The sequence below is a fragment of the Cataglyphis hispanica genome, chromosome 5 (genome assembly GCF_021464435.1).
Source record: "Cataglyphis hispanica isolate Lineage 1 chromosome 5, ULB_Chis1_1.0, whole genome shotgun sequence".
Lineage (NCBI taxonomy): Eukaryota > Metazoa > Arthropoda > Insecta > Hymenoptera > Formicidae > Cataglyphis > Cataglyphis hispanica.
The window spans coordinates 7,767,803-7,792,984 of NC_065958.1; the positions used below are offsets into that span (position 1 = coordinate 7,767,803).

Below are 25,182 nucleotides of genomic sequence, written 5' to 3' on the forward strand. Positions count from 1 at the left end.
ACGCAAAGTAGTCTTTAAATTGAGGTAGCTATCTTCTTCGCGGCAGTCGGGCTGCTTCGGCCGAGATTTGCACAGTTCTCAACTTCGCAAATTGTATGCACACAATTTGCTTGAGCGAACGAGATGGGACGCGAAGAAATTTGAGCTTCAGAAGGTGAACGGTATCCTTGAGAGTTCACGGTGAATGCCTCGCGCTACGTTTGCATAACTGCTTTCCCTTTGAATTAGCAGCCCACCGGTTTCTCATCGCTCTCCAACGACAAAGTACTTTGTTGTGAACAGTATAGATCGTCTTCGAAGTTCAACGTATGCATTAAGAAATATCGTGAAAGTCGAAAAAACTCTTTGCTGACGAAAGTTTCGCGATTTCTGAGTAATTATGCGAGCAAACTGTCCTCTCGTGTCGACGTTGTCTGCTTGTCGTTCCATCGCTTGGTCTTTCTTTGTATTTTTTTTTTTTGCCCGGTTCTAGATAATACAGCGAAATTCAACAGTGAAAAGGTAGCAGGACCAGTTGTTAAGATAATGCTCGCCGGACGGGGATAAGTCCGGAAATAAAAATATAATAGCTTCTTTAAAATTGAACTGACGTGAGACGATTTTGTGCATAATTTATAATCTCTAGAGACGGCGAATTCTTTGAAATGCGGCACGTTTAGACTTTATTGTGCAAAGTATACATGTCTCTTGTACTCGATGGAATATTTAGATATCGATGCTGGGCGAAATTGTAAAAATATTTTTCGTGGTATCTTATCAAAATTCATGTTCGTAGTATTTCTAGTGATTGTTTTTCTTTTTTTTTTTTTGCACCGAATTTATGGTACGATTATTTCTGCAAGCATATTTTAATTTTGTGATTAATATGCATGAATTAATTTTGTAATAATTTTTTTGTGTTTATAAATTTTTACCAACAATATTAAATTATAAATTACATTTTGTGAAGTTAATACGCATAAAAAATAGTTCACACGAACAACATTGATCTGAATTATTTAAATATTAATGAGATTAATTTGTATATTTATATATTGGCAGACTGTATAAACACGGAAGATTAGCTTTGACAGTTCTTTAGCCCAGCGGAACACAAGTACAGCAGTATTGTGGGAGTAATTTGCTTGCTAACTGTATGCAGTGATGGTTTAGTGCCATTCTTATCGAGTAAACGAAAACATCGAGCTTGCATATCTGTACAAATAAATGATTAACTAGGGTAACTAGAGGACTCTAGCTTTTGCGGGTAACGTTTAACTGAAAGCAAGTATTCTAATCCTCGTTGCTTCAACTAATTTATATAATATTATCTAATGATTATTATACATATAATTGATATATTAGTGCGCGCAAATAATAATTGTTTTATGAATCATATACCGAAAAATATATATTAATTTTATCTATTAAATCGTTCTCGAATGCGAAATCACTCTGAATTGAATAAAAAAAAAAAAAAAATACTATATGAATAATTAATTTTTACATATAAAATATATATCGAATTAAATATATCTATTGTAACAATTCTTCTGTTCTTAATGAAGCGAAATTGTAATATTATTAGATGTTTTAAATTTTAATTTGTGAAACAATAAATAAACGTATAACTATTGATTATTGTAACTTATATTTGCCATATGAATATATGGTATAACAGCCAATATATTATAATAGTAAATTACATGCTTAATTACTGAGATTAATGAACCAAAACGGGAATGTTTGATTCATTTTACAAGCTCGAGTTACCGATTTTCAATGCAGTCATATGATTAAATATTTACTTTTAGATATAAAATATAAAATGCATTATTTATACAACGTAAAAATATAAAAGTTTTATTTTACATTATAATCAAACTTAATTATAAAAACCTTAATGAGTGCAATATTTAATATTATATTTAATATTTAATTATTGCAAATTGATAAACATCTCTACTTATGATATTGTATTATTGCAACAGATGCAACTGAAATTATACAACTTATTATTATTAATTTATTTAATAAATTATTATTATAATAATCGCTGATTGTCATTAATTTATTGATTTATTATTTATCGAATCAATCAAACTAATGTGTATATATACACACAAACACATACAAACGGTACTAACGTTCATAAGATGGATAGAAGAGAAAGAGAGAGAGAGAGAGAGAGAGAGAGAGAGAGAGAATAGAAAGTTTTATATTATTATTGATTGTAAGTGACGGAATGCGTTTCTAAGTAACGTTTAAGCGCTAGCAGAAGAGTGTTACAAATCGAGGGGTACGAAAAAGTGTTTACGAAAGTTTTCAATTACATTAGAGACGAGCATTAAGCTCGTCTTCGACGACCCTGTGTAGGCTTCCACCTGGGATACGCCATGCCCTCGCTCCGACTCGATTCGAGGGAATGAAACGGGTAAACTTATAAACTATGAAAGTTACTTTCCTATTCAATGAATTGACCGTGCATCCTTTGGTACATGCCTCGAAACCATTCCGCCTCGCTTCTTGTTCCTATCTTTCTTCTTCTTTAAGCGAACTTGTCTCTTATTATCTGTCACCGTACGTGGGGAAAAAAAAAAATAATACAACGTCGGCTAATCAACTGGAAAATTACCAGTTTTCGTGGAAAAAAAATAAGTCGAATTGTTTCATAAGAAACTTAACAAGTCATCATCTCTCTCTTTTTCTCTTTCTCTCTAAAGTTATTCGATCGCGTTAAGAGTCGCGAGAAGAGTCATTAATGTCGTTAAACTCGAACGATCGATAATTCGATGTATGCACACGGCGGCTTTGGAAACATTGCTGAAACGGATGTGCGAATGCTCTCACGTTGCTTGCTGCTGCGCCGAGAGCGCATCAATTTTCGTCACGTTGGCGGGCAGCCGCAGGAGATACGGCCTGCCGACTTTTACGACACGACGCCGCGCTCTAATGGAGATATGGTTTTGTTTTCCTGTTACAGAAGTGGAAAGGAGTGTAGGCACCGCAGCACCGGGGGCGGCGGGTGCAGCTGCAGGGGGCTCTCGGGGACTGTCACCCTCTCCCGCCCCCTCGTCACCGTCGACCCCCGTAACGACTAGCAGTCCCTCCGTTTCCTCGGCTTCGTCTTCTTCACCTTCACCCTCCACCTCAGCTTCCGTCCTCGTCGCGGGACTCGATAAATCAGTGCTTCAGGTAAGCCTGCTTACTTATACGCGTGCGTTAAGTTGCCGGGACAATAGCATTATGTAACTGAAAGGTACATACAGAGAAAAGGGAGATATACGTGTGATATTTTTGTTATTATATGCTATTCAAGTGTACGGTTGTTATCATATGTATAGTTTTTATCATTCTACTTGGATTTTATTAATTTGCATTTGCAGTAGTAGAAACTTTCAACTGTAATCTGTGTGTAAAATAAATTAATGTTTGTTCATGATAATCGCATATAAATGTAAAGATATCTGTTATTTTCAAAATGATTTTTATGTCTGTAATTATAAAATATTTTGATCCTTTCAAATATTTCTCAGCTAAAATTGAACGCGAACAAGTGGACAGATACAATATTATTTATACAATTACAGTATATATTTTAATTTAAAATTCTTTATTCCGAAAAAGCCATTTAAATATTAAAAATTAAAGCACCTACTATATAAAACGTAACCAGTAATTAAATTTTTACTAAGAACAGGAAATGTATGTTCAAGCGGCAGAAAGAGAATTAACGAGATCTGATAAACTGATACCATTACGTCTCTCTAGGAATCAGACACTCAGTAACAGATATAATAATTAACGATCGGTTAGCTTCGGAAGCCGATCGCTGAAGATATCGATTTGATTATTCCGGTGTTGCTACGAAGAGATGGAAATATTCTCAACGAAGAGAACGAATGTTTCGCGATAGTATTCGCATTTATTCTTGCTGAAGATCGCTTAATTTTATTCCGCCTCTTTGCCCTCGCGCGATCGAAAATGCATTATTTTCGGAGTGCGTAGCTCTCTACGAGAAATTTCATGTCATACAAAATGTGCGCGAAATTTGTAATGTAAAACTCCGTTATTCTTGCGCGTCGCCAAAAATGGCGGAGGCACGATAATGGCAAGAGCTTGCCTGTCCTCGGGCATCTCGGCTAATTAAAGCGCATAAATTACGCGAATGCGTAGAGAGAGACTGATGAGAATATGGCAGCGTAACGCGCGTTGCTGCGATCCGACAGTAAGGTCGCGTGTTTTCCGAGCGAATGTCAACGAAAAATATGTTAAGCTAGCCTTATACATGCGAAATCGCATATTTTTTCGACAAATTCTAGCCGGTAGATATTGCAAAGGAAACCGATCCATTTTTCGTACATATTAAAACGCAAGTAGAAAATCTGATTCGCGTGCAAAATAACATTTCCACGAGATATAAAAACGTTTCCATGAGATGTAAAAATGTAAGGGTATGAATAATGTGATATTATATATCGTTAAATCGATGAAAATGTTTATGTAGTTACATGTTGCGTTTCATATTGCGCTCTTTTCGAACTTTAATGAATAGAACGAGTAGGATATTTTTCTGTTTTTCATTATATCTATGTTTTAAAAAAAACATCTGTATTTAAATTGGAACGAACATATATACTCATACTTTGTAGAGAAAAAGAAAACTAGCCAAAAGGAACAGAGGCCTATTATGTGGCCGCTGATGGAAAAACGTTCTCTTTGTGAATGTAAATTAAAACTTGCTGTCGCAAATTATATTAAGCATACAGACATATTGCGATGTTCTGTGTGCATTTTAGTATAGAGTGTGTTCCTGAAGGGCGAGGAATCTTAACTTCATTATCGAGGTGTCGACTAGATCGTATTCGCTTTCCACTTAGTATTCAGCGTGAAACGATATAACTGATCGATATTTCTGACATATTGTCTATATTTTGTTTTTTATTCTCGATACGTTATATCAATATTATAATTAATAAATATAAAATTAAAATGTTAGAATTTAATTGTAAAGGATAATAATACTGGAAACAATTTCGCTGTGCGAAAGCTATAAATTTCGCACTGAAAGTTTCTTTATGCGAATTAACATTTATTGAAAGTTAATTTTATTCACCCTTTTATATTTCGCTTTCGCTTTCGCGTACCGCTTTCTATAAAGCGGCAAAACCAAATTTTGTTACCACTGCTCTCTTCTCTCTGAAACACGGTTCGTCATAAATTACATGTAAATCTGTGACGAAGTACCGAGAATACGGAAACAGGGGAGATATATACCTTTTTTGTAGACAGAGATGTCAAACTGTCACGGAGTAATCGGACGGTGCTTCGTGCGTGACATTTTAATTTTGCGAATAACAAACGCTTTCACGATTAAGAATGCTATCCTTTTAAATAAAACCTTATTCTATTGTTCTTCTATTTATCACGTATGGGTTTGCAATAATAAAATCTTTGCTTTTTTTCGTCAGGTTTTAAATTATATTCTACCTATTTCGTGAAATGCATATTAAAATACAATTTATCGAATATAATATCGTATAATGTATTTAAAAAATATTTGCTTTTTTCAATTATTTTTATTCTTTATTTATTGTTAAATCATTTATTAGAATTTATTATTGCTTCTATTTTTTGATTATTTTTGTTATTTTTGGTCTCTCAAATTTTTCTCTTTTTAAATAGTTCTATTTTTTCATTATTGATAATATTAGCTGTTGCGCAAATTTCGATAAAAATTTTTGACATGAGTGGTGAGCGACAGATGTGCAAAGTGCACAATAATAACTTCGAATCGATGAGAATTATAAATGGCTTTTTTAAAACTTGTCTATTAATCGCGAATAACTTTATATCGCGCTAGTATACTTTATGAGATTTTGACTTAGACTTCTAGGCTGTACATTCTTTTTCGATTGCGATCTGATGACAATGGCAAATTTCGAAAGGAATGAAATCCCGTCTGAATATTCTGCGATTGGTGGCACAAGTTCGGTTATCAGGGACAAGAATTAGATTTGTGTGACGACGGTGTGGACAGCACAAGAGGGAAAGGACGCTCATGCAGGCGTATAACTCGGTCAATTTTATTGAATTACTCCGTCAGCTTCTCTCCCTTCACGCCATTCTGAGCCCCGTTCACTCTCTTCGTGCTCGTGCTGCGGTTCTTACGACGCACATAACACGGGAGCACAATCTAATAAATATTCCAAAATAAATTAAGCCAACCTCCACTTTTTTTTTGTACCCACATAGGATGCTTTCTTCAAGATCCGTCGAGTCGAACAGGAATATTATTGTCTTTTATAATACTTAAAATTTAATTAAAGACCTCTTTAGTTGACGCAAAAAATTCACTCAATTTTAGTAAGTAGAATAATCATATATGTCAATCTATGTGTACGTTTTATATGTAGATAGTAATATCTTTGGACTTGCCAAGAATATCTTTCCAGCTCGCTCTGTTTTCCGGTTATTCTGATCTTTAAATTCAAGCACATCTTTTTTTTATTTTACGGTATTATTTAATGCAGGTATTAATATAATATAATAATACGGTATTATTTTGCTTTTTTATTAATGCTTCTTTATTCGTTATGTTTATTTTGACATTATTTCTTCATTATTTTGAGTTAATCGTATTTTATATCAGTATTTTAAAATCAGTTTTCCTTCGTTAAGGTACATTTACCACACGATTTAACATAGATGCGTATTATCGCTGTCAGTTGGAAAATCCTCAGTTTTTTTTTTTTTTATTTTTGTTGAGCTTTGTAGCGCGTTTTTTTCCACCTGTTTTTGAAGGATTTCTTCTCTTTGAATTCTTGTGACCCAAGCCATCACGTTCATATTTCGTGAAATGTCTTTTGCTCTTTTACTCGTCAGAGCCACGTTACAGTTTCCTTTGAAAACGTGACATTTTACACGTACTTCGTAAAGGTGAAGCAACTTTTGATCTTGCATATGTTGCTTCCGTGCAACTGCTGAAAATCGAGGATACATTTATGTCAATATATTTCAATTTTGCAATATTGAATTTGAATCTATAAGAGATATCATAGGATAATACATTAAAAGTAGAGTGCTTAAATAGTTACAACATACAATGTATAAAACTTAACGAAAATATAATTCTACAACTACTTTAATATTTTCATCTATTGTCCAGATAACTTTTACCAACGTCTCGGTCAACATTGCACAGGCTTTGGTACGCTTTTCCTATTTGCCGAGTCAACAGTCAGATTCAAGCAGTCCAACGCTATCTCCCTGCTTCTATTTCCGGCTATGCTGTTGCAGTGACAAGTATTGTGTTGTTTGCATAAAGCGATGAGATGCCTCGAGGTAACGAGACTTGAGCAGAAATCGAGTTGCCAATGAAATTCTATTTTGTTTCATGATAGTAAACCACTTTTTATTCACTCTGTTGCATCTGTTGTAATTGATCCAGCTGTGGAGTTTATTTCGAAGAATTTTAATTGTCTCAAACTTGTCAGTTAATAATCGAGGAACTGAGATATTTCGTCATTTGTAAAAATTAAAAACCATGCGGTTTTTTTTAAAGAAGAATTTAAAAATTCAAAAATTGAAATTTTAAAATTCCATCAATCTATAATGTATTAATAATTATTTTAAGACAATGCAAATGATAAAGAATAAATTGATTAATTTTTAGAATTTCTCTTTTTTTAATGTTTACATTACTTTTAAATTTATAAAAGAAATTATATGCTTTATTTTTTTTTTTTTTTCGTTTAATTGATAAAAAATATTAAATTTTGTAATTTGTAGGGTTGACAATTAATGTAAATAAGAAATATTTGTGCTGGATAAGGCAAATTCTTTTTATATACAATAAAATAAATTTCAATCTTGAAACTTTTCCGAACGCAATGTTAATATGTGGTTTCCTACCGAATTCTCGTATTCGCGTTTCTGTGGCACTCCAATAATTTGAGTCTCTTTGCGGTATTCAGCTTATTACATTCTTGGTTACCCTTGTGACAAAATATGTGAGATTAGTTTGAAAGCTTATATGTGTTCTGCATAAAATACTGAAATAGCAGACATTGTTTTCCATAGCCACATAGATATATGAGAATGATTAATGATGATATTTCCCTGTTTTTGTCATTTCAACGATTAAATTAATTCCGAACTAAATTTATATAAACATAAATTTTAAGCGAAGCTCGTGAACGAAACAAAGCTTGAAATTTTTAACATTGTTTCACAATTCACTTCATGTTAAAAGAATGATTAATATCATAAGAATTTTTTAATAATGGTATTAACATTTTTCTTAAATGTTCTTCGTTACATCTTTTAGTATTTTTATTAAAATGCAATAATAATTTTGTTAAAGAATTATCGTGTTCAGTTTTGCAAATACTACAATAATAATGATAAAAGTTTTGATTGAAACAGAGAGAGAGGCGATAGAACGAGGATGAAATGGTTTGTCCAATGAACTGTTTGATGCATCGGAAAGTCGTAGGGCAACAATCGAGAAACTTCGTGCAAAGTGCACCTGCGCCAACTTTTCCGCGTTTATTGTCATTCCAGACAAAACACGATTTTGGGGGAAATCGCTTCTTACGGAGAGATATTTTATTGTAGAATAAACATGAAAGACAATCATACGCCAGTTAATAGTTTTTATTCTTTGGGTATGTTTTTATTGAACTGATTCTATCGAACTGAACATAAAACAAATAAACACGGAGTTGCCGGAGATAGAGACAATAATATTTTTTGAATCAACATCGATAACGTTAAAGTTCACGATATTCATTGTGAAAATATGATCACACTGTTCGATCGTTGCCAAGCATCGTTCTCGATGCAGTTGATTTCCGAAGAGAGGTGTGTGTGTGTGTGTGTGTGTGTGTGTGTGTGTGTACGTTCTATCACGTCTTTTTTTATTGCTCAGATGCTAAAGTTCATCGTTAAATTCTTGGAGCGGCATTCTCAGGAACTTTCACGATTCTCGATGAAACGCTTTATGCATAAAAATAGATATAGATTGTATGGTGAGAAATATATAAGGAATACACGCGTAAGTATCGTGAGTTTTTATAGCGTAAAAGCGCGTTATTTCATAGTAGAGACAATAAATAGTAACTATATTTCAGTTGTCTAGAAACATCAGAAAATAAAAGCGTTGAATAAATTTTTATCAAGATCTTGGATATTTTGTAGCAAACAATTTTTTGCATTTTGCGAATTATATCTTTCATAAGAATTGGACGAAAAAAATCAATTATTTTCAATTTTAATTTTCTCTTTGACTTCTAAGCTTAATCTTAATAATTCGATAATTAAACGAAAATGTATAAATCGTAGTTCCATGCTCATTTTGAAATGCAAGGGATATGATCGGGCGCGGATTCGACAACAGGCACTTAATCAAGACCGCTTCGGACAAGGGTGGGTGAAAAGCGGAACGAGCCCCGGAGCTTAGACTAGATGGCAGCCTCCGGGGCTTGCCGGACCGAGCGAGACCTTAATTTCCTGTAGCACTACGGTTTATCTCTTCCGCGATTTATCGACTACCTCGAAAGTTCCACGTTCGCGATCCGGAGAAACCTTCGTCGAATAATACTAGTTCGGCTTTCTTGTTTACTTGTTACATCGCCGATCGATAATCAGCCGGTGTTAAGTCGAGAATTCCGTGATAGTTTTTTTTCAATATATTGTTTGCGCGTATAAATATTTATTTGGACGCCACGATCTTTTGAAGTATTTCAAGTAGAATTTGCGCGCGAAATATACAGCAAACAAGCTAAAATCGCTAGCAGAGATATTGCGGATGTCTGGCGAAGCGTTACACGTGCGCGCGTCCGTGTGGGTCTTTTAAATGTATTATTGGCTTTACAACTCGTAGTTCCAATGGAAATGCGATTACGCAACTCGCCTTGATATTTAATTAAATGCACCAATAGAGCCATTTACAAGAGAAAAAACTGCTGTCCATCGTAATGACTGTTGGAAAATGTAAATTTATAATACAATTGAGTGCTTACTCACGCTGTATAATAGTGGTCCCAATCCATTTACAATAATAATTACGTTGCGAACTTTTTTTTATGAATAAATATTATTTTCTTTGAAAATTACTTTATACATTTAAATTATTGTACGCTTATTATTTCGCGTGTCGCTTTCTATGAAAATAAAATTTCTCCATCAAGAATTTAAGTTGCAAATTTATCATGAAATGTTTTCAAAGTTCAACTGGAATTTTTTTTTAAACGCCTGGCATATTCAACGTTCGCTTATCCTTACTTCCTAATGGATATTGTGGTACGACGTAAATCGAAGTCGGCCACTTACGAACGGACACTCCCTACTAATTTCCGGCAGCAAATATCCTGATTCCGGTCTTGCGTCCTCCCCTTTTCGCTAGCCAACGGCTCTTTTCCATCTCATTTGAACCTTTCGAATGATAGAGACATTTCCTGCCGATTCTCACACTTTCCCAAGAGACACGAGTTAATTGCTACGGCTAATTTCTTAATTCATCATGATAAGAGTTATCGATTTACAAATTGATTAATAATCGAAGATACGTTAATTTAAAGTCACGTTCTTGTTTTGGAAATGATTATGTTTTTGTTTGATATTTATATTTATTTTTTTCTATATTTTTTTATCTTTATATTTATTTTCTTTTAGTAGAGAAATATTATATTTTTTTTTAAACAGATCTTTTTAATATAAAAGGGATTTAGCAAATATGAATTATCGCTTATATCAAGGCTTCTTGTTACAATATGATACATTATTATAATTCTTTTGTATAATTCGCTTGCTTATGTTGCAGATACGTGACTGGCTTACGGTCGAAGAAGGGATGTTGCGACAACAATCCGTAGTCGTCGGCGATGTCGATGAAATTATGCATCTTCTTGATAAACAAAAGGTGAGTCTAAGTTTTTTGAATAAATATCGCAGTTATATTAATATATTTTTAAAAAAATAAAAGTTTTTCACACACTATATCTGCATTTGCAAATATACGAACAAATTAATAATTAATTTAAAATAATATTTATATATGAATAATCTGGATACAGTTTGTAATGATGCATTATTAACGTGAAATCCTCCAAAAGTATAACAGGAAAATTATTTATTTGTTTATATTCGAAAATTACGTACGTAAAATACGTACAGACAATAACTTTTAGTTATTTAGTATCGTGACATAGCGTCACTTGTGCTTTTATTAGTCGCATGTGCCTTTATTGGACTGCCTTGGTAAAGATTCCAAACGCGAACGAACGATTGCTGGGACGTTGTCGTGTGCCTTTGAAGTTTATCGTAATTTGCCGAGTCAAGCTGCAATGCTTCCGGGCTACCTCATTCGTGCTTGCGTGGCATTATTGGAATGCTTGCCTGCCGCATTTTCTTTTTCTTTTCTTTTCTTTATCTTTGTTTTAACAACAACGTCGTCGAAAGCGACGGCCATGAAATTAAATCGTGGATTTTATTAATTAAATAACTTGCAATTTGTTTTAAGAATTTTATTCTGCGATAATTATCAGTTATCGATCTTTCATTTATTGAAATTTATATATGTATATATCATTATGGTTTTTTGTCGTCGTAATCGTATCTTGTGCGGTAAAAGCGGTAGAAAGCTAAAAGCTCTGGCGTCGGTAACCTGGCAAACTGTCATCGCCATGCAGTCGATATTTCAACCCCCAGGGTTTGACTCAAGTGCTCGCTGCGGGGGTAAATGCTCGTCGCCCGACTTTCTCAGACAAAGTCAGTCTAGCGTGATACCGTGAGTGGAAAAGTTATCAGCGAATGATGATGGGAAATGGAAGGTCCTTTCACCGCGAGTAAGATCTGCGACGAGTTTCCAAGGCACGAAGGTAGGGGGGATGTTTAGGTGATTGACCGGGAAAGCTCTGACATTGGCATTGGCATTAAGGGTTCCGACACGAACAACCACGCCTTCCTTTCTGCCACGACGTCGTAGCGTCGTCGTGTTGCGCGCGTTATTCCGCCATAGCCGTTAATTGCATTCGACTTAATGGATCGATATTCAGAATTGCGAGCGACACGAAATCTTACTTTGTAAACAAATAAGTTAAAAGGAAATTTATTTTACCGAAATATATGATATATTGTATTTTTTCTTAAATTAAAATTTATAAATGCTATAATATTTTATACGCTTTTTTTTTATGATTATTATTTCGTTATGCAATTTGAATATCGAGTAAAATTGTTATACAAAAAGTAATAAAGAAATTAACATAATCTTATTTTATTGAATTAATATTTTATATTATACATATTTTTTTAAATATAATACAAAGTTATCATATATTAGATTTAGTAAAGTATTGACATTTCTTTCTCTTTTCATGTTATTTTTTATTTATCTCGCAATATATTTCTTTCGAAATTAAATACAAAGTCCTTAAATATACATCGTATCATACATGGGATTTTTTCAAACTCATTACAAATTCACAATCGCAATGATAAATTTCTTATGACTATAGCTTCTTTTTCTTATTCTGTTATATACGTTTTTATGTTCGCTCATTATAAAACTCTATAAATCTAATAGACTATAAAAATGCCACAACATGCGATACGCTTGTATTGTGGATTTTTGTCGTAAAAACTTGCGCTTATCGAGATAATTTTACATTCTCGAATATACATATCTAGCTTTTCTTCCCCATCATATTCTCATACCAGCATTTTTCCATGAAAAAGTTTACCCCGGAAATAATACGAACGTTTACCGTAAATTTCTTCGAGCCAAGACACAGAGAGTACATTATCGTACCCTCCTTTATTCCTCTTGCCTTTCTGCATTAAGTCCCGGATGCTTGCAGACAATGTCAACTTCGAGAAACTGGCATTTTCCGAGTCGCATTCTTTCGCGTATGGGCGCAAGAGTTTCAATTTTAAACTCCCATTTTAAGCACTTTTAAAATCGCGCTAAATATTTCCGCTTCATTTATCTCGAAGCGTAATTGTAATTCTGATTGACGTTAATTATATTTCTTTCTTCATTTTTTTTGCTATTTAATTCTAGGATCTATTATAATACACATATACGCACATGTCTTTTTTTTTTTTTTAAGGACACATGAATGTAAATGAGAGGAAAATAAGAGGAGTCGTTAATTTATTCAGTATGGGAGCAGTCTCTTTCTCGAAAGAAAATAATTTTACATATGGCAGATTTTGTGTTCATTAATGCGAACGCTTTGAAAAGACAATCGGCGTGATAAAGTTTCTTTTCGGGCTCAGGAATTCTTCACTATTCGGATGCGGAAACGAAGTCATTTTTTTTTTTCTCGCGCCGCATCCCACACGGTTGTGAATGAGACAAATGGCGCACTTGATTGATCAGTGAAATTGTATTCTGGCGAATGCCAAATCGCATGCCGTATTCTTTCTGCTTATATTCCAGAACGGAGATGCAAAATTTTCGGACGCATCACCCCCGGACCGAAAACAATAGGTTTGTTACGGTAGTGTTGTTATTGATTTCCGATTGGGGCAAGCCGAGGAAGAGATATTTTGACGCGCAGAGAACGAAAAGACGGAAATTTCTCGATAGCTGAGATGTTTCGAGGCGGTTATATTCTTTTTACGAAAATTGTTTCGGCTAAGTAAATCCTAGAAGCTAATTATATATCTGACAATGAGAGAAAAGGAGAGAGAAATTTATATGCATCCGACAATGTGCGACTAAGATATTTATACAAAGTCATGCTAACATCTCGCTTTAAATCGCATTATAATTATAGCAGTCACGTAATTGTCACAGTAGATTTTGTGTCTCTATCTCACGAGCTTACTTAAGCTTGTTCCACTGTTAACATTACACAAGTCATTGTGTCGTCACCTGCCATGTAACAGGATTCGCCCGACAAAGCCCAATTACGAGATCCGAGCTGCATGTTGGCGTGAAATGTGCTTTCAGTCGCTCGAGAAGCATTCTCGTTTTAAACGACGAAGCTTTTTATAAAGTGGAGTAACACTAACAGGAACCGGGGGCGATGATGAAACGTGACACATACATATGTATGCGTTATAAATATTAATTGTTTTTATGGAACGCCGTGGATTTTTGACAATAACAACTTCTATTTTTATTATGTTATATAAGAATTACTTGACATTTCTCAGTTTAAATATTGCGACATAAATATCTTCAAATGACAATAAAATATGAATAATAAGTATCTGTTTTCGTTTTATACTGACATTAAAAATAAATCGTTAATGTTTAATCGCGAAATTTGTTTTTGTCTTTCAGGCTATTTCAAATAAATGAGGAGTAATTCTATTCAAAATAAATATTGAATTTAAATCATCAATATTATCAACGTATAATATTATTTATGTTAATAGATATTTTTTATAATATTACTTTTTATAAAAATAATTTTCTATTTTTGTGATTTCTTAAATAATTGATTATTTGGTCAAATATCTATAATATAATATTTGTTTATACTATTATTAATACTATAATTTGTTTTAACACTTATATTTCTTAAAAGAAATCTTATATAATGAAAAAAAAAACGTAATCATTACGATATTGCTCGTAAACCATTCTCTCGCTGATTGTCCTACAGCGTGTATAATCTTGTCGTACAAGCTATACAAGCTACTTCGTCTTTCGGAAGATGTCCTTTGCACTGGTTACAATAAACGTCCGCTCCATTATTTCTTTCGTTTCCTTCGCCCGGCTTTGTTGCCGATGTCTGATAACTCCGGTACGCCATCTCATCGCGGGCTACTCCCATCGGGATTCATAGGATTTCAAAATTGCACTCCTTATACCAGCGACAGTGAAGGACTAATGCCAGGAATCTGCGCGCGCGCGTGCCTGTAGTTGTGGAAGATTCGACGATCTCGCAATTTCCCGGTTATGCCGGTATCTGGTGAATAGCCGTTCTCATTCCATAACGCGCGTGTGAGCTTACAGCTTGTATGTATGTACAGTTATACGCATTGGCTGCGTATGAAGTGTCATAGATTGTTCACGTGAAAATTGAATTTTTGCCGTTTGCGGTTCGTTTCTATTGGTGCATATAGATATTATTTTTAGGTGAAATCTCTCGATCGATTTTCATGTGATTTTGCCATCAGGCATCATCATGATAACATTATTGGATTCAGGTAAAACGATGAAATCGATTAACAGAATTGCTTTCGTTTCTATAAATTTTAGAAGCGCTTTAATTCTCTAAAATATGATTTGACTTTTATAGAAACGGATATGATATTATATTGTCACGTTGTAACATTTGTAAAATCGTAGATTGTATTATTACTATTGAAATTGAAGATTAATATTCTTTAGAATATTCTTTAGATAATTCGTATAATCCATTTTTCGTGAACAATTTTGTTTTTTTCTAATATTTTTCAGGTTTTATGATAAATGTTACGATTTTTTACGTCAAAAATTCACTGAAGATTATTATAAATGTATTTAGACTTTTTTTTTTTTTTTTGTTTTTATATACTTACTTTGAGAAAGAAATTATGAAATTTTGATTTACTTATTTCTTTTATTTCGTGGAATTTTGTACTTCAACTAAAAGTATGAACAAGTATAATATTTAATTAGACCGAGTTTTGACGAAGTTTGTTTCCGCTCCGCTAGATACTATAATTATTTCCGTAATTTATATCGTTAGACTTTCATAACCGACTTATTCCTTTAGTGATGTCGAACTTCAGTGTAACAACTTTCTTGCGAAAGTTAGTTGCAAATTAATACTATATTCAATTAATTCTATTTTCCAAGTAAAACGCAGATCTTCATTTTTGAGAAACATTTTTTTTTTTGTTTTAATCTTATATAATACGAAAGAATCGAATGCAACATTGTAATTTAAATATATCATCGTAATGTATCTGTGAAAAATTAATGGAAAAGAATTTTTACAAAGGTTTAGAAATTAAACACATATAATATATAGTACATATTGCTTTTACACACCTTTTTTTTCTTTACGAAATATCATGCATAAAGAGTTTGCATGTGTATTATAGTTACGAAGTTTCTGCTATAAATTACGTGGCATTATGTATACTGGGATATTTAATTACTGCATTTTTCTCTACGAAAAATTCTTTCAATTAATGCTATGGAATTGCAAACTTTTATAGCAGACATTTTGAGTCGCATAGAAAGTTCACAGTGCGCGATGAGAATATATAGGCAGAGTTACATAAAATAGACCGAGCTTAATAAAAAGGGTATCGCAAAGAAAAGTCCAACGTTTCGCGTAATAGGGCGTAGGTAATTTTATGAAATTTTTTAACTCTATATTTGCGTTGTTATTTGTTAAAACTGCTTTTAGCAAAGCTGTTATTTATATGTTGATTCGATTCTTTCATAGGATTTATAATCTTTTCATCATTAAAATACTATGAATTTTATATTTTATTAATATATCAAAAAATCTAAATTTTTTAATGTAAAATTTTACATTTGTGTGTGTGTGTGTGTCAGATATAGAAGCAATGTTGAATTTTTGTGATACATTTTTGTTATTAATTGTTTTTAATAGATAAGAGACGTTTGCTAAGCATTATTTAGTTTTTATTTTAGATAACGGCCTTAAAATACTTTGCAGAGTTTTAAACTGTTCGCGTGACATTCACTGTTACAATATTTTTGCAAACTCAGGATAGTTTTTACATAATACATATCACATACATTACATATCAAACACACATATTTATATTAATATTTTGAAGAACAATTCACGTTTTTTTTCATTTGTTGATCATTTTTAGCCTATACTTTTTACGTATCAAGCAATTTTGATTTTTTTTTTGCTATCTTGTCACGATGCGATTTGATGCTTTATGATTTAGAGAGGAAGAAAGGTTTACAGTTGCTTTTATGCCACTCGTGCAGTCAGTCGTCGCGTTCTTCGGTTAATGGCACAAATGCGTTTGTGACGTAACCGTATATCTTCATATATGTCGAGGTTACTTTCGTGTTACATTCGTATCGTGGATCCGTGTATTTTTGCTAAAAAAAAAAGCGACATATTTCTGAAGAAATGGTATATGTTGCGAGATATTTGATATTTGCTTTTTTCGAACATATGCAATTGATTGAGAAATTTCAGTAATAAAAAATACATTTAAAAAAATTAATATTTTTATATAAGATAATATAAAATAATATTTCTAATACATATTAGTATACATATTTTTTTTTCACCGTATAAAAAATATTTATTTTTTGTGAAAAACATACATTTTCTTTCAAATTATAAGATTAAAAATATAACGATTGAGATAATTTAATCATTTTAATTTTTATTATTTAATTTAATTTTTATTAATTTATAATTTAACCATTTTAGTCACAAATTGATAGCAGTTAATTTACTGACGTAATATTTTATTGTTCCTTGTATGCTGCTTTTATCATATTAATTTTAGAAATATTATACATAATAATTTTAGAATATTTAACATTTATATCATATGTGTGGGGATGTTATTTCGTTAATAATACAATTCAAGTGATGATTTATCTGATAAAATTTTATGTGCTATTGATGATAAAATTTCTCATGTGTTTTTGTTTCCTCTGCTTGCTTATTATTTTTCCCATTTCACCTCCGTTACTACCTCTTGCATCTTTCATTCGTATGTCCGTAGGCGAAGAAAAATGCAATCATGAAACTCGACGACGCGATGCAGCCCGGGGAAATATGTTCGCGGTTGATAAGCATTCCTACGCGAGTTGCCGAGCTTTTCGCGACATTTTCAATAGTTTTAGACAAACCTTTTATTTGCATGAGAATACTTGACTATCGTTCGAAATTATATACATACGAGGCGATCTCTGAATGATTTATTTATTTAAATTTAAGCTCAATTTCTTATAAATACTACATATATAATAACATTTTAGAAACATTTCGAGATTTTTAAAAGCAAAAAAAAAAAAATATTGAAAACTGATAATTTCAACGTTATAGTAACGTAATATTAAATATGACAAATAAGCAGATCTATATTATATTACAATATTCCATGTTTTAGATGGAATAAAAAAAAGTTACTAAAATATATATAAATAATGTAACGTAATAATATTAATACTGCATAATTCCGTTATAAAACGCGTTGTGAAAATTTTCTAAATAAAATATTCATATGGCGATATAATAGCAGAATAATTACTTAGGATTTAATGACTAAATTTATCATAATAAAGTGGCATTTAAATTTTATACGGTAATGCGTTTTCAATAGTATTGCATTGGAATGGTTACACAAGAGATCTTTTTACGCCTTTGCAATTATAACGGTGGGGTGTTTTGCGTGTGCGCAATACGCATCTTCTCTGTCGATTCCTGTTCCATTGGATTTAATGGTATAATGGCAGTGACGGGTTGAAACACACACGTTTTGTATTAAAAGTTTAATTTTAAAACTATCTTATATTGTATTACAATTTTATTTACGTTTTTTTTTTTTTATTTGGGTCTGCCATATAATTTATCTTGTTTATTATACATCACAAAGTGGAATAAAAATTAGATAATCAATGCGGCCAAGTTGATTTATCGAAGTATCGGCTCTATTTTTAAACGTGCAAGCTTGATATTTTCCAATGAATATTATTTTAAATTTATTACGCTTATCTTATATTTTGTAAAATTTATTATTACAATCGATTGACAATCAATTATTTGAATTTAGAAATTTTTGACAAAGCATTATTTTCCATTTGTCGATCAAGCGAGAAGAAGTGAAAGAATTGATATAGATTCTTTATAATCGTGATGGATGAATCCGTGTTTGCTTCAAGTTTCGTGCAAAGCTCGCAGCATTCGCTAAGCAGCGCCCTTCGCTATACGAATTTTGCACCCTATGGGCTCCATATATATCCCGTAGGATAGAGGATATATATATATATATATATATATATATATATATGTATATGTATATATATCGTTCCCTGGCTACCAAGGGTACCCATGAAGCAGCGTCAGATGCTGAATTCAGTTCGACGACGCGCTTCCATCGAAGTACACGCGTTCGAAAATTATGTAGCGGCGCGGCGTCGGGATTAGTTATTAATTATTGTTAATACTATCATCGATCGATTGCACGTAAACATGTTTTTCGTTACTCTTTCGGTCACACTTTTTATATCACCGTCGAGGGCAGTTTAACGATTTTCAGTGTTAACAGTCGCTCTCCACACACAATGTGTTTGCGCACATGGTTATTCAGCCGGTATACAGCGGATTACAAATATTTGCCTTGTTAATGAATGGGAAGCTGATTATCCGAAAATTTGAAATTTCTGTACTTGTACATTTTTGCGAGATATCATCATTGGAATTATGCATTCCGATCGATTTTGTTAAATTTAATGAGTATTGAGCGAACATTTTTTGTGACTGCCATCTGTCAAAAGGATAGGTCAGTGCATTACTCGATAAATTGGATAAAGTATACACACGTATAATATATATACAATAGAAAATTATTTATATTATGTCTCTTTTCTCGAAAATTGATTTACACTTGTTATTTTACGTTTACTTTGGAATGTCAAATTTGCTTATAAATTTATCATATTTGCTCTCAAAAGAAACTTGCGGTTTACAATATAAATATCCCGAGTAAATATTTACATAGTGATTTAAAATGCAACTCTTCGTTGTTTTTTTGCTCACACAATTTGTAATTTAATTGATTGCATTTTTTTTGTCGATATTGAAGATCTGTTATCGCGCGTCCGAATCGATAATGTAATTTTGACGAAAGGAGCCCAATGAAAATTAGAGATGCAGCCGCTGAAATACCGAACGAAACGAAAATCGATACAGCATACCCGGCTTTCTCTCTCTCTCTCTCTCTCTCTCTCACGTCTCCTTCCTCTCTCCTTGTCGCGGGGAAAATCCGGCGTCACTGAACGAATATCGTATAGTAAAATGAGAAACACTATGGTTTGAACTTGCCTCTGCTCGAACTATACGCGGTTGATATAAACTAAAACATTTTAGTAGAACCGCGAGATGTGTTTTAGCAAAATACACTTTTGTAACTTTCAGTAACAGTTTAGTAAACCGATTGGAACATAATATATTATCAAATTGTAGATTAATCGTATAATATAGAATATTTTTAGAATTTCCAGCTTTATCTTTTTTTTTTAGAAATTTTTTTTCAAATATGTTTTATTTTTTTATTTTTTTAGAAGAGCAATTTGTTATTGCTCAATTTACTAAAGTATGTAAAGATGGAAACGGAACTTATAAAAAATAAAAGGTTGTGGCAAATTTTTTTCCATCATCAATATCATGTCCATCATAACAATTGACATAATATGTTTGACGTAATTTTTATAATTATATTTTCTTTCCGAATACAATACGGAATTCTTCTATCAAATAATAGATTAGACGAGATATATATCGCGATGTTAAATATATATATTGAAGAAGTAACAGTAATAAGAAGCGATAGCTGTGATTATTTTGAAAAAATGACAGCGAAATTAATTATTTACGACGCTCGGCGTACAACGTAAATGGCATAAAAAATTTCTAATGATACTACAAATATCTTTTTACAAATATCTTTTACTCTCCGCTAACATGGGCAAGTTTTTCGCACTTTTCGTAAACTACCTGGAATCGTCGATGTCCGAATTCAGGTCCGTTTCCGAAAGTGTTTTCATTGTGATGAAATTGAATGTTTTATGCGCCCTAACGCTGTCTCTCGGATGTCTCGGAGTTTTGACGTTGCGGGTGGCCGCTGTGTTTCGCATTACGTGTCACATCAACGATTTGGACTACACAGGCCGATGCGAGCCGACAGTCTGACAGGCAATGGTTGAACATTTTATCTTTTCTCATATGTTCTTTTCGTTTGGCCAAAAATAATATATTTTTAGTGCGCGTATATTATTATTTCTTTTCTTTTTAAACTCCCGTTCGTTTTTCGTAGTTTATTATGAAAAAAACTGAGGGAAAATGCGTTATTTGCATTCATAGATAACTGTTTGAGAGATATATCATCAACACACTAAATCTATTGGTTATATACATATGATATTTTATAAAAGAGAGAATGTTTCTCTTGGAGAATTTAATTTCGAAGTTTCCTCGCTTTTAATGTTATTAAAAATTGATTCTTCGTGTCGATCGATACAGCATATATACATGGCAACTATGCAAGATGAATGTAGTTTTCACTTTAGTTTTTCACGTTGCACGATGCGTAAATGATTACGATAACATATTGATGGATTACACGGGAAATTTATTTTACGGCATGCAGAGGAAAGAGTAGAAAATACCAGTGTAACCTGGCCGTGAAAATAATGGAAGTTTGCGCGAGACATAAATGCAACAGTGCGCTCGGTTATTGAAAAACATATCTAGACCAGGTTATATATGTACAGTTGTCTTTAAAAACGCGTTGTTTATTATGAAACCTAGCAAGTAAATATGACACTTTCAACGTGAAACGCGAGAGCTGCAACGGGGAATTTTAAAATTGTAAAAATGTTCGTATTTATCTTCTACTATCGTTTTAATCCGACGCACCGTTCGACAAAATCATATACGATCGAGAAACGCTCTCGATCGTCCGGTCGGAAAAAGCTTAGGGGACCACGGGAAAAATTTTATGTCGCATAAACATATATGGACGTTTCGTTAATCCAGGCGATGCAGGCGAGCTTTTTTTTACACGCATAGCCGCTCCGACGTGACGACAGCGGCAGAGTCAAAGTGCGCGCGTGATTGGCAGAACTATCCCTCATGTGCTTTGTTCGATCCGGCTAGATACACGAGCGTGAAGTGACCGTGTCCGGCAAAAGACAAAAAAGAAACTATCAAAAGCTATCGTGCGCGACGCAAAGTGTGAGGGGACACCCTGTGCGATGGATCGGAAGGAGTCTCAGCCCGGTACGTCGGCCGCGTCGTCTATGTACACCGGCACCCTACAGCTTCGCTTTAACGTAAGTGAATAAAAAGGAGCAAAGCGAATAGAGAGAGAGAGAGAGAGAGAGAGAGAGAGAGAAAGAATGGAAGAGATAGAACTCTTTGAAACTGACGAGAAGCTTTGCGCGCGGGCAACATTCGCCGCGAACATGCTCTCAATATCTGAAATTGACCACATTTCCACCGCACTCGATGCGGAACTTTCGCGTCTCCTTTGGATTCTTTCTCGTGTTTTATGTCAGGATAAAAATGTATGAAAAAGGGCAAATCGTGAGCGCGATACGTTTTGTAATTTTTTAAATTTTACACAGCGATTGTAATTGTAATATCCTCCTCTTTTCGATTTGTCGTTTATTTTTAAATAAAATTTGATTATAATATTTTGTAATTAATATTTTTATAAATATATATATATATATATATATATATATATATATATATATATATATATAATATTTTTTAAATAAAGAGAGGAAGAGAGTTTGAATAGGTTTTTTAGATTACATGTAATGTTATATGCATATATATATTTTTATGTATAAATTGCTATGTTGCGTTACTCGTGTTTAGTTACTATATCATGATTGTCACCTTTGAAAAAGAAATGTTGCGCAAAAGATGTCATTATCGCTGGAAGAATGGTTAGAGGAAAAAAGTGCGTCGCCTTTGCCGATACACTCGAGAAATATTTAGAGCGCTCGTGTTGTTCAATAATTTTGTATTCCCCTCGCTTTGTTCACCGACAACACAATAATAATGTCGTTTGAGGCACGTGCGAATTTTCCTTATCGCCACGTCGCGTCGAGACTTCGCGCTTACACTTCGAGCGAGAGAAAACGCTATTTACAATGTTCATGGGAATATTTCATACTAAAACCACGACGAGATGGTAATATTGAGGATAAACATGCGAAGAGAAGGAAGGTGCAGTGAAATTTTTCGTTGGTCGCTCGTAAGTCAGCTCGGCGAGATTATCCTCTGTTGCGCAACCGTTTCTCTTTTCCCTTCATCTTCTTTTTTTCGTTAGCGTACTTTTATTTTCTTCAGAAAAGCAACAACCGTTTCTGCCACGACGCTGTCCGATATCTTGCCTCCTCCTTGTTTGCGTTATATAATGCGACTCGAACCTTTTTGCGTTCGCTCATGTTCTTACAGTTGCTATTTTCTAGTTCTCGAAGAAGAGATCTTGCTTTTTCGTGTTGATCGTGGGCAATCGTGAAAGACATTGATAGAAAAATATAATATTGAAGATTATGTCATCATCTTGTATCACGCTGTAAAAGTAATATAGATATATAATTAAACAAATGGCAAGTACTGTAAGAAATTAGGTGACATTGAACTTTTATATTTTTATGGACGTCGTATCAAATAATATACGAGCTGATCGAGGAAAGTTGCGCGTCTTACTGCGGTCGCCACGCTGCACTCTGTGAGTAATGAATGACATTACCGTGTAAGATCCATCGCGTCGCTTATGAGGGAATATTTCATAGTTGGAAAAGTTATTCCTGCACAACTACTACACTCTAGCCGGCCGTATATCCTTCAGGTCGAAAGATGACACATTTCCCGTAAATCATGTGGCAAGCTTTTTATCTTTTTAAGTATATTTTAATTGATCTATATAAATGGGTGTTTTATATGTTTTTTTTTTTTCCATGAAAATTTTAACGCAAGAGGGATTGTAATTTTCATTAAACCGCCTCATAAAATTTAATTGTCGCTTACGTACACTGTTTACGTTATACTTTATATAAATTTTATCGCGGACTTGTTGCCGGCGATAGTCGTATCATTCTCTCTCGTAATACGAATAATAAACATAATTTTCTCAGGATATTTATCTAGTCGCTGCGAACGTTTCTAAGATACATTTACGAATGTTGTCGGAACGTTGGGGCGCCAAGTTTTACGTCGAACTTTCTACTTACTTGCCGGTAAATTGCTTCTCCGCGGCAACATTTCGAAGGATTGCGCTAAATGGGACGTCAAAAGTTTTCTTCGTGTCCAATTTTCTTCGACGAACTGTTTACTCGTGGTCTGATCGTGAACGGAACTTATCCCTTCTGAGAACACGCGCCTCTTACTCGTACGTGTAGCGTATATTTATGCGAGGCATTTAGCGTGCCATTATTCTCTTGAGCTTGCAGCTTTAATAGGGCCACTGATTTTCAAAGATATTTCGTTTTACACGCAATATGGCAAAAACGGAATATCAATTATAATACATATGTAATAATAAGAAATGGAAAGGATTGTAGTAACACAAGAGATTGTAACGTCATTTAAAAGCAGTAAAAAAGACATTTATTACTGTTTTAAATAAAATATTTTAAAAATATTTTCAACAATTCTAATAAAAATTAGAAAAATTAGATGCCAAAAAATTTAATATTTTAACATGTCATCGAATTAATATGTGCACTTTTCTTCGATATTGTTGCTTTTTTCATTACTTTCATTTTATTATGTATCTCTTGTATTTTTTTACAACGTTATCTCTTCTCCGTTATGTAAATTTTCCATTTTCTATTTTTTGCACATCAACGGACTTCAATGGTCTCGAGCGGAGTTACGCCGTGGATATTATTGTTTAATTAAAGCTTTATTACGTGCCGAGAAATATATAGGGCTTTTATAGTCGTTTCTAGTGTGTTAAATCAACCTTGAATTTTACACTTTGCATTACGCGGGAGTTATTCACACATCACGCTTCATTTCGTAAATCGTATTCGAGTTGTTGAATCTGCATCCCGTTAACGTTATTCACCGACTTTCTCACAGATTATATCGGAGCCATTTCGCGAAGATTAAAACTTAATTGCCAGTGTATGAAGTTTAACGTGCCCGATGGGAGATGAAGGAAAGTGTCGTTAAGAGGAAATTAGCCGAGTTATCTTGTAACGCAGTTTAATTCGGTTTTAGTTAATATAGGAGTAAATTCATTAGACGGCGTATCAAGCAAATTATTTTGCACGAATATTATAATCAAAATATTCTTCTCGTGAATACATATATATTTAATTGTTTTTAATTATATTAACTTTATTATTTAAAAAAAAATTAATTAAAAAATTTACCATATTGCATATAATATTTATTTATCAGCCTTGTGGTATTTCTTTCTTTTTTTTATAATAAAATAAATACATACATCAAAATTTATTTGTATTACTAATGACAATATTAATTTAGTGATTTT

At 33.1% G+C, this 25,182-nt stretch overlaps 1 protein-coding gene across 10 annotated transcripts in view; it reads left to right on the forward strand.

Moving 5' to 3' along the window:
• The window catches only part of LOC126849941 (dystrophin-like), a 392,976-nt gene that overhangs the window by 85,368 nt on the left and 282,426 nt on the right, over positions 1–25,182 (forward strand). For all 10 annotated transcript variants that reach the window (XM_050592384.1, XM_050592380.1, XM_050592375.1 and 7 more), the window contains 2 exons: positions 2,963–3,174; positions 10,805–10,903. In XM_050592384.1, coding sequence (XP_050448341.1) covers positions 2,963–3,174; positions 10,805–10,903 — 311 coding nt within the window. The remainder of the gene's footprint in view (positions 1–2,962; positions 3,175–10,804; positions 10,904–25,182) is intronic.